The sequence below is a fragment of the Zingiber officinale genome, chromosome 5B, assembly GCF_018446385.1.
Source record: "Zingiber officinale cultivar Zhangliang chromosome 5B, Zo_v1.1, whole genome shotgun sequence".
Taxonomy (NCBI): Eukaryota; Viridiplantae; Streptophyta; class Magnoliopsida; order Zingiberales; family Zingiberaceae; genus Zingiber; species Zingiber officinale.
The window spans coordinates 138503367-138516699 of record NC_055995.1 but is presented as its reverse complement, the minus strand read 5'-3'; the positions used below and the strand labels follow the sequence as shown (position 1 = coordinate 138516699).

Sequence of the window (13333 nt, the reverse complement as noted above, 5' to 3'; positions counted from 1 at the left end):
AAATAACGATCATTAACGTTGTCATTGGTCTGAGCTCCTATATAAGGAGGTTGCGACCACAGACAAAAGGTTACGCACATAGAAAAAACAGCAAAAGCTCTCCACCTACGTTTCCTCCTCCTCTATCGTGCAACTTTTGCTCGGCGGAGTCCCCGTGATAGTTTGGGTACCACTCAGTTCGCCATGATCACCAATGCTTGGTGGAAATTACAGTTAGTCGTTGTATCCTAGGAAACAGACGACCTAAGAAAGCCTCGAAGCATAGCCGGAGGTGGTGTAGAACTTGATAAGTTTTTTTTTGAATTTTTTGGAAAATCTATTTTTTCCTGAAAAAGTTATCCTAAGATTTTTTTTTGTGTCCCAATTTTTTTTTATGTGATCAAAGGGGAAAATGGAAGATTAAGTGTAGGGGGAGGTAGTAGTTAAATTTTAAATTAAATTAAATTTGAAAATCTTTTTTCACTTAATTTCATAATTGTAATTTTATTATCTTTACTTGTATTACAATTTTATTTTACTTTATGGTTAGTTTACCTTAACTTAACTTGGGTTGCTCACATCAAAACTGTGGGAGAGTGTTAGAACCCGAAGGTTATTTTTTGTGTGATCAACCAAGTTAGGTTAGGTTTTGTTATGTTTTGATCCCTGTGTCTAAGTGTGCATGAGTTTAGGAGCACAGGAAGTCGAACGGAAGACGCAGCTAGTGAGAAGAACGACACGGGAGAGAGCAGACGGGCTCGGTGTGTCTGAGAGACAAGGTGCTGCGGAAAAGTACACCAATGGACGAGAAGAACACCCGCGGCGGTCCGAGGGACGAAAAACCGAGGAGGAAGGCTACTCGAGGAGAATGTCGAAATTGGGTTCGGGTGAGCCTTATTTCGATTGGCCGAAATCACCCAAGCGAAAGAGCGAGAGAAAGAGAAAAGAAGCTGAAGCCTTCTGTTGGAAGGTGCCTTCATTGTGCATGGAAGGCGCCTTCCTTACGCATGGAAGACGTCTTCAACTCATCATGGAAGGTGTCTTCCATGGCTATGGAAGACACTTTCGACTAGGCTGGCTCGAGCCGTTGTAGTGGATAAAACTTTATCCACCGGTGCCTCGCTGGAGGCGCCTTCCAGCCCTATGGAAGGCACCTTCGGCCTGCGGATAAGTTTTTCCAGGAGCTATAAAAAGACCCCTGAACCTAGGAAAGATGTAACAACTTGAGATTCATTTCTTAGCAATAGTCTGAGCTGTTAAGTGTGTAAAAGGCTTCTCCACCTTCACCGAAGGAGATTCTTAGTGAGCTTTCATTTGCCTTGGATTAACAACTACCCTGGTTGTAACTAAGTAAATTCCGAGTCTCTTCTTTTAGTTTCGTATTGTTTACTTTTATGCTATTACTGCTAACCTAAGTTGAAAGTTGAGAAATGTGTTTTTGTTTTAGTGTTTCAAGCAACTCAACCCTCTCCAGCCGGCCTACCCGGACCAACAGTTTGCAGGCTTCGCAAAGCTCTCTATGGACTCAAACAAGCACCAAGTGGTTGGTTTGCGAAGTTCTCCACGGTGATTACCTCACTTGGCTTTCGTCCCAGTAAAGATGAACATCAACTTTATTTGTCAAGTATACGCGTGCAGGTCCTATACTTTTATATTTATATGTGGATGATATGATAATTACTGGTGCTGATTTTGATGAAATTGAGTCTTTGAAATTTGAATTAGCTCGTTGTTTCGCTATGAAAGACTTCGGTTTACTATACTATTTTCTAGGGATCGATCGTCTTTTCAGCTAAAGGTTATCTCTTGTCTCAGTCAAAGTACATAGCTGATCTATTTGAGCGTACACGTCTCACTGACAATAGGGTAGTTGATACTCCCCTTGAGACTAATGTTTGGTATTCTCCATCAGATGGTTCTCCTTTGCCAGATCCTAACCTCTACCGTATAGTTGTGGGAAGCTTGATATTTCACTGTGACTTGTCATGATATTGTGTATGTTGTATATATGGTTAGTCAGTTTATCATTGCATCGACGATAGTTTATCGGGCTGCTGTTCTATGCATATTTCGGTATCTTCGGGGAACTCAGTTTCAGAGTCTCTTATTCCATTTTACTTCTTCGTTAGAGCTTTGTGCATACTCTAATGTTAATTAGGCGGGTGATCTTATGGATCATAAGTCGACCACCGACTTATGTATTTTTCTTAGAGATTCTCTTATCTCTTGGAAGAGTAAGAAGTAAGATGTTATTTCTAGATCCTCACTACAAGAAAACTGATATTTAGCGACGAAATATTTCGTCGCTAATCATTATTTGCGACGATATAATTTCGTCGCCAGAATCGTCGTTATAAGCTTGTCGTAAACAATTATTAGCGACGATTTTATACAGTTTCGTCGCCAACATATTAACGACATAATTAACTTGTCGCTAAGTCATTTAAATCGACGCTAAACCTTTAGCGACGAATTAAATTTATTCGCCGCTAAGAAATTTGTTTGCAACGAATCCAACTTTTGTCGTTGCAAACACGTTAGCGACGATCTCCCGAACGTCGTCGCTAAGGCCAACATATATCGTCGCTAACGTGTTTTATTTGGCCGCAAACGGGCACGAACAGTATCGATGATGTTAGCGACGAATTAGATTAATTTCGCAGCTAACATTTTAGCGACGATTTAAATCGTCGCTAACCGTTTCCTTTCGCCGCTAATCCCATTAAAATTCGCCGCAAACAATAGTTGTTAGCGACGATATTGCTGTTTTTTGCCGCTAAAATGTTAGCGGCGAAATATGTCGTCGCTAACCCCATTCAAATTCGCTGCAAACAGTTACAAAAGCAAGTTCGAGTTGTTAGCGACGATATTGACCTAATTCGTCGCTAACATTAATCTTAGCGACGAATCCTTCAAAATCGTCGCTAACCTTCATTTTTTAAAAAAAAAATATTTGCTGCATTATGTGAATACACATCTACAAACTCATACAATAATCATAACTCTAACAACAATATTCACAAACTTATACAAATACTAACTCAAATAATAAACTCACAAACAACTCATACTTCATCAAAGTATAAATTCACAAATCTAGCAACATTTACAAAAAAGAGATGCAAGTACTCAACATCAATGTCTAACATCAAGTAACATAACAAATAAAGTACACAAGTAACAATCCGAATAAAGTACAAACAAGTAACAAGTTCAAAACATCAAGTTCACATCCAGAAATCCACAACATCATAGTGGACCTAACTTGCTAATTGAACTTTGGTGTTTGCTAATTATTCTTGAGTGGATTCAAGTTTTTCATGTAATACGGTGTTAGTTGATCTGCTTGAGGAGGTGGCATCTGAAGAAGTGGACTTAACTGGCTTTGGCCCACTTCCAAGTCCTCTAATGTATCCCGAACGAGTACTGAGGACCTAATACAAGTTTCAACATATTTAAAAATAGCACATGATTGTTTAATAATTAGTAATTATGAAAATCCTAGAAAAGAGTAACAGCATGTCATGTCTGATGTTTCCTCATAATCTTAACAGTAAAGCAAATCAATATTGAGTGATAATCTAAAAGCCTCAGATATAAGACAAGAGATACTTCTATGGATGACATTGACAAGTATGATAAAGTTGAGCTTTCTGTGTTGCTTTGTGATGATAATTTTATCCGAAAGATAAATAAAGAATGGCGGGATGTGGATCAGGCTACTGATGTTCTGTCTATGTCCCAACATATTCCTGAGCTAGACCTTTCAATTGTAAGATGTTGTTGACCTCTTTCTTGTTGGCTATGTTATCTTCTTGTTTGTTTAATTAGATTTCTCTCTTTTTGTAGCTTTCATTGGGTGATGTAGTTATGTCTCTGGAAATAGCTACCAAGCAAGCAAAGGAAAGAAGTAATACACTTATCGATGAAATCCGAGTTCTCATGGTTAAATAGATAATTACTTCCCTTCACTCATGGGTTCATTTTCTGTTCATAGCATATATGTTGTATTCTAAGCACATGAAGTTTTGTTAGACATTTATTGGCTTGTTTTGCTATTCACTATCATTTTAATTCCCTAGACATGTTGAAATTGTTGACACGTTGAAACTGTTGGACATGATTACTTGTTGAAACATGATTTTAATTCCCTAGACATGTTGAAATTGTCGGACATGATTTTAATTCCCTGGACATGTTGAAACTGTTGGACATGATTTTAATTCCCTTTACCTCTTCAATGCATAACAACATTCTAAATTAACCCACTCAAATATTGAGTCCTTAACCTCTAAAGATATGACTAAAAAGAAAGATCATATAATATATTTTGGATGTAAGGAAAAGATAACAATCTGTATGGCAGGAAGATAATATAAATAAAATTTATGTGAATAAAAATTTTAGTATGGCAGGAAAGTATAAGAACGAGTATCGCGGACCTGATCATAAACTGTATACGCAATTTTTACTACATTGATGATCTCTTCTGGATTTTGTGTTTGAATATATTCATCACGTAGTCTCACCATATCATCCTAGAAAAAATAACATGTTAAAAATATCATAAAAAATAATTATACACAGTTAAGAACAAATTCACTAACAAACAATATATGAAAACTATAAAAGTAGCACTTACACCATCGTAACTATATTGAATGAATGATTTAGAACCTCCACGATGGTTATATGGAAGTTTCCCTCGATTTTCAGCATTTATGGTAGATCGTTTCTACAACACAAAATTTCATATAAATAAAATAATAGTTATAGAATAAATAATTAAATTTTTATATAAAAAGACATTTATTATAGAATGAGTTACCTGAAATGCCTCATATTCAAACAAAACACACATATAGTCCCAAACAAAGCACTTACACCATCGCAACTCTTATAAATAAGTTTGATGATAAGTTTCAATGAAATTAATAAGCAACTTACATTAAATAACTTAAATAAGTCAGGATTCTCTTGATTCTTTTGACTGTTCATGTAAAGAAAGACATGTCCTTTGGACTATTGTCTCAACTTCAAAATATTCATCTCTGATGTGAATAAAATCCTATATGGTCTATAGTTCAAATAGGAGTAAGCAGAAATATTTGATAATCCTCAGGCAAACTAGAAAAATAGATTTGAGTCAACCTAGAATTTTAACTATTTCAAGTTTCAGCTCAAGATTGAAATATTTAAAGTGGTATTTGGATTTTGGTTTTAATTAAACTTTCAAGATTCTGAAACAAAAAAAAAATAATTGGAAACTCAAAAACTAAATGGAATAATTTTTTTATTCATATCTAATCTGACTATTGTTGAAATTTCTTGATAATTAAAATTAATTGGGTTGGATCAAATTTTCCAAAAATCTGACTTGACCTATTAGGATTCCCACTTCTAATATGGATCCTATCCAGTAAACATGCCATCATAACAAGTATTTATTTTCTGTTTTCTTGCCTGATTTTATAAGGCTTTACACGTCAAGAATCATCATTCCCCATATTGGTATATAGATCAATGTTCCAAACTCTTTGCAATGAAGATAAGATGACCATAATATTTGAGCAAAGTAATGAATGAAAAACAACATTTATACTTCATTTTAATGGTTTTGAAATATTGCAAAAAAACAGTATAAATCCAGTCATTTTCAGTAGATGAGAGGTGCAAAATATTTATATGGATAGTTGTTGAAGTATGCAAGACAGTAGTAACCATATGTTCCCTTATCAACTGTTGGTTCACTAGATACTTGAAGTACATGTGTAACTGAGACAACCAGTAGAAAAAGTTATTAGAACTCTTGCTCAGCCATATTAAGATCAAGTTTTTCACTTCATGCCTTGCTAAATTAATGTTGTAGCACAAACATTATTCAAATGGAGAGAAAAAACTGATATATTGAAAGTACCTTTTCTCAGAGCGGGAAAGAAGCAGAGGAGGAAAACCTGAGCTGGGTAAGAGCAGAAGTCACCGGAGCCGGAGCAGGATTCGTCAAACAAAGAAGATTCACGGCGGCGTCGGAGGAGAAGAGATGGCACATCCAAACCCTAAAATTGAGGCAGCGGCGGAGGAGAAGAAGAGATGGCGCACCTAAAACCTAAAATCGCAGCAGCGGCGGAGGAGAAGAAGAGAGCGCACGCGGAGACAGCGAGCGGACGGAGAAGAAGAGAGCGCGGAGAGAAGAGAGCACGCGGAGGAGAAGAAGAGGATCGCGACGCGGAGGAGAAGAAAAATCGCGGCGGATTTGGGAAAGATCGCGTTGGGGAGAAATACGAGGATTAGCGGCGAATTCTATAGAATTCGCCGCTAATTCTTATTATTAGCGGCGAAAATATCAAATTCGCCGCTAATGGTATATTGGCGGCGAATTTGCAATTTTCGCCGCTAACATATTAGCTGCGAATTTTTAATTCGTTATTTCGCCGCTAATAATACAAACTAGCGGCGAAATTATATAAATTCGCCGCTAATAATAAGCTTTTGTGGCGAAATATCGGATTCGTCGCTAATTCGTATTTATTCACACCGCTAATATTAAAATTTTAGCGGCGAGTTTGATAATTTCGTCGCAAATATAATGACCTTGGGAAAAAAATATTTTTTAATATTATTTTTTGCGACGAAATTGATTTCCGTCGCTAATAGTCTATTTTTGCTATAAATAATTATTTCGTCGCTAATATTTCGTCGCTATTTTACTGTTTTCTTGTAGTGCCTCCACAGAAGTTGAGTGTCGTGCCATGGCTACCACCACTTGTAAGATTGTTTGGCTACATTGGTTGCTTGCATATATATGAATTTTTCTTCAAAAACCTATTGCTCTTCATTATGATAATCAGAGTGACATTCACATTGCGCGCAATACCGTTTTTCATGAGAGAATGAAGCATATTGAGATAGATTGTCATTTCACTCGTCATCATCTACAACTTGATACTATCACACTACCTTTTGTTCCTTTCTCATTGCAGATAGCTGATATATTTACCAAGGCTCATTCCGCTTCGCGTTTCCAGTTTTTGTCTGATAAATTCTCAATGCTTCTGACTGTAGCATAGATTGAAGGAGGATGTTAGATTATATAAATTTATTAGAATTATTTATTTATGTTTTTAGGGGAACTTTATCTTTTACCTTTTTAATTTAGGATTTAGATTTTTCATATAAAAACATTGTACTCTTTATTTTTAAATTATTTTTTTGATTCATCAAATCAAGACGACTATTTTTTCCTTCTTTCGTCGCCTATTTCAAGGAGGACCTTCTCACAGCGATCCCTTTGACACAAGATGATGTGATGATGGATGCCGAGGTCCAAGAATTCGCTAATGATCTCGAGGAGGACCTCTTCAGCAACTAGCTAGATTTCTCATGTTGAAGCCAGTCTCGCCGACAATGCCACAAGAATTAATTAATAGATGAAGACATGAACATTTATCAATTAATCAAAATACTTAATTACAATTCTTTATTTTTTATCCATGTAGTTAATTTGGAAGTATCTATTGTAAATAAAAATACTAAATAACTGCAGTATGTGTATATAGTTTATTATTAGTAGACCTAACTGCATTGATGAACTAAGTATGGTGGTGTAATGTTCTTCCTCTCGTATTGGACAATTGCAATATGAAATATGGTCTGACTTTTTCTCCAACATCCTATATTTGTGGGAGCTTTGGATTACTCTTTTGATAACAATTCTTTTTTCTCTTTTATGTTCTGAACTCAAATTCACCTTTAAATAACTCTAATTGTTTATTTGCTAGTTGCTACTCACCACTTGTATTTTCTCTTCTCAAATATTACTTTTTTTCTATAATCTATCATAGGATCTTGATGGAGGGTTAAACCACATTAATAGCCATAACGGCCCACGTGATTTAGTCATTTTAATTATCCTTTAGATGCTGATTCTTTTTTCCCTTCGTATAGTAAACTCAGATGACATAGGGGGACGGGGGCCGACGGTGGACTAAGGGTATATTCGGTATTTAAATTTTGATGGGATGGTGACCTCGTAATGTAATCGGATTACATAGCATTTGCTTTGTAATCCAGATTACAAAACTTCACTACATTTTGTAATCCAGATTACATTACATTACAAGTTTAAAAGTGAAACAAACAAAATAATCTACCTTGTAATGTAATCAGGATTACATTACAAGGCAGATTACGTCCTACCAAACGCAGCCTTTAAGTAATCCTAACCACGTAATATTTATTAATAGAATCTTATATTAAAACTAAAAATGAGTTGATTAAGCCGAGTAAGGTGTTCGAATTGTTAGAGCCTTGGATTAAATCAATTAGAATGAACCCATTGAACCTAACAACTCAATTGAGGTATGTTTTTTATTCTCTTACATTTAGAGGGTGTTTGATTCTTTTCTAATAATAGGAATCGGAATAGGAATCATTGTATTGTGAAATGGGAATGAGTATGAGCATGGATATTACTCTTAAAAACAATGTTTGGTTAGTTGCATATTTTCTATCGGAATAAATCGAAATTTTCTTTTTTACCCTTAAAGGAAAATAAGAGAACAAATTAGATGTGAGAGAAAAATGAATGTGAGAGAAAAATATGATAAAGAAAATGATGAGAGAGAAAGTATGATAAGAGAGAATGAAGAGAGAGAAAGTGTGATGAGAGAAAATGAGAAAAGAGAGTGTGATAGGAGAGATCATGATGAGAGAAGATGAGGGAGAAAATATGATGGGAGAGGATGAAGAGGGAGAAAATATAATGAGAAAAAATGAGGAAAGAGAGTGTGATGAGAGAGAAAGTATGATGAGATAAAAGGTATGGTGAGAGAGAAAGTATGATGAGATAGAAAGTGTGATGAGAAAAAAAGAGAACAGTGAGTGTGATGGGAGAGATTGAGGAGAGAGAAAGTATGATGAGGAAGAAAGTATGATGAGAGAGAAAGTATGATGAGGAAAAAAAAAAGGAAGTGTGACAAGAGAGATTGAGGAGAGAGAAAGTGTGATAAGAGTAAAAGTGTAATGAGAAAAAAAGAGAAAAGAGAGTGTAATGGGAGAGATTGAGGAGAGAGGAAGTATGATGAGAGAGAAAGTGTGATGAGGAAAAAAGAGAAAAGAGAGTGCGATGGGAGACATTGAGGAGAGAGAAAGTGTAATGAGAAAAAAAAGAAAGAGAGTGTGATAGGAGAGATTAAGGAGAGAGAAATTGTGTGATAAAATGATGAAAGAGAAAATATGATGAGAGAGAAGTGATATGAAAGAAAAAATAAATAAATATATTTTGATATTTGATATTAAGGGAGAAAATTTTAGTTTTAGGTTAAGAGTATTTTTTGAATAAGGAAATATTTTGATTGATGAAAATAGAGTAATGACTCATTGAAGGGGAGGTATATGAGAATGAGTTATTATCCAATTTCAAGGATTCATTCCCTTATTTGTATTCCTATTCCTATAATCCAAACATTAATAATGACAATCAATGATTCTTATTCTCATTCCTCACTCCTATTTCCCTAAACCAAATGCCCCCTTAGTTCTTAAATCTAATTTTACACCCCTCCATTGTAAATATCAAATTATGATAAAAAATTTCAAGAATCATAATAAATTTTAATTGATAATTTTAGAGGTGAACAAATTTAGATAAGTTAGACAATACAAACATTTATTATTTAAAATATATATATAATTTACTTAAAATTTTAGTTATTTTATATTATTTTGTATATTTTTATATTTATTAAATCAAATGATAAACATGATAAGGATTCAACACAATTACAACTATCAGACAAGGCAAGCCTATTTTACGATTAATCCCAAATGTGTCCATTAATTAATTACTTTGGTCGCGATTGCAAAATCCCTCTTCAATGGCTATTTGCTTCTCTCCCTCTTCTTCCTCCTCCTCTCTCTCGACGGCGATCCGATCCGCTGTCACAACTCTCGGCTTCTTCATGGATGCCATCCGCCGCCGTTCGACGCGCCGGCCTTCTTTCCGCGGCCACAGCACGATCTCTGATCCAGTCAGCGCCGTCCCCGTCGCCGTCGGCGGCAAAGAGACCGATCACTCCTCGGATATCATCTCCAGGTTATCCCAGATCTTGAAGTTTTCTCCCGCCCAGAGTCGCTCCTCTTTCCCAGAACCCGGCGCCCGGCCTCTCGAACCCGATCCCTTCCACTACAACCTCCTCATGAAAGCCTTCAGCTGCGCTGGCAACCTGCACGAGGTCCTCAGGCTTTTCCGGGACATGAAGGAAGCCAAATGTGATCCTGACATATTCTGCTACACCACCGTATTGGACGCGCTCCTAGCCGCGAGCCGATCGGAGGATGCCGAGAAGGTGTTCGATGAAATGATCAAGTCAGGTGTCAAGCTGGATGCTGGACCTCTAACAGTTCTGGTGAAGTACTATTCTTTTTACCTCAAAAGGTTTGATTCGGCACGCCAGATCATTGAATGGATGGTGCAGAGCGGCTGCGATCCTGATGTGGTCACCTACTCGACGCTGATCGCGGGGTTGTGCAGGGCTGGGATGGTCGAGGAGGCATGGAATGTAATGGATCAAATGCTCCTAGGGCACTGTGCGCCAAATGCACATTCCTACACTCCTTTCCTTCAGGCATACTGCTCACAGGGGAAGGTCGAGGCAGCAATGAGGTTGATGGAAGCAATGAGGAGTCTCGGTTGCCCGCCAGATGCTGTGGCTTACAATATATTGATTAATGGGCTGTGCAAGCATGGCTACTTCGACCAGGTTGCACATATCTTAGAGAGCGATGTATCGTATGGTTGGGAACCAGATGCAGTCACATACAACACATACATCAGTGGGCTTTGTAAAGCGGGCATGGCGGATGCTGCTTTTAAACAATTGGAGATTATGCTTGAGAAGAAGTTATGTCCTACTGTAGTGACACTGAACATTGTGCTTGATAACATTTGTCGCCAGTCTTCAGTTTGGGAAGGTAACCACCTCTTGGAGAGGAGCTTGGAGTTGGGAATAGATATTGATGTAGTCAGCTACAATACGATAATGAGCAGGCTTTGTGAGATTGGAAAATTCTCTTGGGTCTTGAAGCTCTTCACTGATATGTTGAAGAAGGGTATACGCCCAGACACAGAAACTTTCAATATTGTTATACATTGCCTCTGTAAAGCAGGAAAATACATGACCGCAAAATATATCTTTGTGAGCAATGGGTTTGTCGCTGATATTGTTACATGTAATATTCTGATTCATGAGTTCTATAGAGCAGGAAAAATTGATGAACTTCAGAATCTTTTCGCTGTGATGAATATGGTAAACATTAAGCCAGACAAAATTACCAATAGTACCATTGTTGATGGCCTTTGTAGGAATCGGAAATTTGTGGAGGCCATTAATTTTGTGAGATCTGTTGAAGGTGTGTACCCATCAGAGGCAATTGCACATTTGTCCTATTGGCTGGTCAGGAGTAGAAAGATTGGTCAACTGCTAGGTCTATATGAAGAAATGTTAGCCCACAATTTGGATTTTGATGCCCAAATTTTCAATCATTTGATCAAGGCATTTTGCATGATTGGTTCTTGTCAAAGTGGAGAAATACACAAAGTATGTATTGTTCTAGACAAAATGCTTCGAATAGAAAAACATATACAAAAACGTGGCAGGTACTTTTTCTTATTTTGAATCTCTTCTTGTGAATGCTTGTTTCTTTCTGTACAAATCGATGGATGACCAAAGTATTTAGGAAGCACATTTTTTGTTAATAGGCATAACGTTTTACTTATAATATATTGAACTATTTATTTAAGGCGCCATGACTGCAATGTTTAAAGCAAATACATATTCTTCTCCCCATCTCTTGACTGTTCTTAATCTAGATGAACACCCACTATTTTTTTTTTCTCTCCAAAGCCAAGCACTTTGTGGGTCAAAAATTTCTTTTGATAAAATACCTATTGAGAACAATGGTTGTGCTTGTCCAAACAATGATTGTAATGTCTCTGTAATGACATGTAAATAACTGAAAGCAAGGAGCATTTGCTTGGTTTGTTTTCCTGACATGCACCTAACTCATTTTTTTTGCCTCCAAATCAATCAGGTTTTAGATATTTTATGCATTATTAATTGTTACAATTTGCATATCTACTTCTCACTGTGTAGAAAGTTAAATTATTCATGCAACAGTTCATTTAATTGAGGGGTACAAGTACCCTTGTATCCTATTTCTTTTTGGCAGCTAGATATCTTTGTCTTTAGCTAATTTTTTTGATCAAATAATATATATCTGAAGTTTAGCTTATTTTCTTCAGCCAGCCATTTTGTTTGTTCTGAACTATTCATATTGGGAAATAATTTATAAGAGAGTTTGTGTTATTAGGATATATCATATGTGCTTGCATTTAAATATCTTACAATCATTTGGATTCTCCAAATTTCTTGGTTATCTCTGCTGAATATTTTTATGCTCGAGTTATTTCCTATACCAAAAATTGTCATCTTCTAAATCCTTCTTTATTTACAATAGAATCAAACCGTTAGCCTGAATTCCCATTCCAATGACGAACAAAGTTACTCCAGCCAACAGAATCTGCAACTCGGAGCTATTGAAGACTTCCAAGGCTATACTACCAGCTTTGTGTTGTTGAAATCCACTGCCCTGTGCTTCAACCACCTCTCTTCTCCTGAATCCTACAGATGCTGCCGAGATCACTGCCATCACCATTAGTGTTGTCAGATCGATTGTGCTACTGTCTCTCTTCTTGCTCGTGGAGTCGTGGTACCATCAGCAGTTTTCTCCTCCTCTGTCTTCTTGAAGAGGATGGTGGCTTTGAGGTTGAGGTTGGCGTTTCAGGAACATTTGCTGGTGGGAGAAAGGGTATGGGGTTCCAGTAGTCATCATTGTGTTTTGAAGTAGCCTTTCTTTTGAGTCCTCCAATTGCCTCTCTTGTGTCTGGCAGCAGCTTTTTGAAGTCTTTCTACGTTGGGCATTGTGGAGTTTGTAGAGATGAGGACTATGGAGGACTTCTCAAATGTTGCTGCACCAGGTCGCCGGTACCACCAGTTTGATATTGTCTGATCCCTCAAATGACAAATACTTGGATGTTCTTTGTAAATCTAATCCTAAATTGCAAACAGAAAAGATCCATTCGTTCAATCTTTAGAGATTCGACGGAATGGTTAATAGCAATTGATGGTTGGCTATGGTTTTTAAAATTATGAAAGATACCTTGGAATCTTTTGTGGATGGCCTTTCTGGATCTCTTGGTATCTGCACTGGAATTTGGTCACCTGAGCAAATATATTGGATATTCTTGTGTGAGCGTAGCTAGATAGAACTTTGGGGGTGCGACCGCACCTCCTGA

The 13333-nt window shown here is 36.9% G+C and overlaps 1 protein-coding gene across 3 annotated transcripts; it reads left to right on the top strand.

The window, feature by feature from the left end:
• The first annotated feature begins 9795 nt into the window (after nt 1-9795).
• LOC121986331 (pentatricopeptide repeat-containing protein At3g53700, chloroplastic-like) lies at nt 9796-13215 on the top strand. Of its 3 annotated transcripts, none has more exons than XM_042540213.1 (3): nt 9796-10385; nt 10455-11635; nt 12496-13215. In XM_042540213.1, the coding sequence occupies exons 1-3, from the start codon at nt 9855-9857 to the stop codon at nt 12512-12514; spliced, it is 1731 nt and encodes a 576-aa protein (XP_042396147.1). In that variant the 5' UTR covers nt 9796-9854; the 3' UTR covers nt 12515-13215. The 3 variants fall into 3 exon arrangements, 1 of the variants encoding a protein (XP_042396147.1); XR_006113377.1 differs by having other exon boundaries at nt 9798-11635; nt 12496-12846; nt 12932-13215; XR_006113378.1 differs by having other exon boundaries at nt 9798-11635; nt 12496-12846; nt 12929-13215.
• The last annotated feature ends 118 nt before the right edge of the window (nt 13216-13333 follow it).

What these genes read in the sequence shown, in the direction of transcription:
- LOC121986331 (XM_042540213.1), top strand. Translation starts at nt 9,855, where the DNA reads ATGGCTATTTGCTTCTCTCCCTCTTCTTCCTCCTCCTCTCTCTCGACG. An exon ending in CTGGACCTCTAACAGTTCTG is followed by an intron (nt 10,386 to 10,454) that starts GTGAAGTACTAT and finishes TGGATGGTGCAG; the next exon opens with AGCGGCTGCGATCCTGATGT.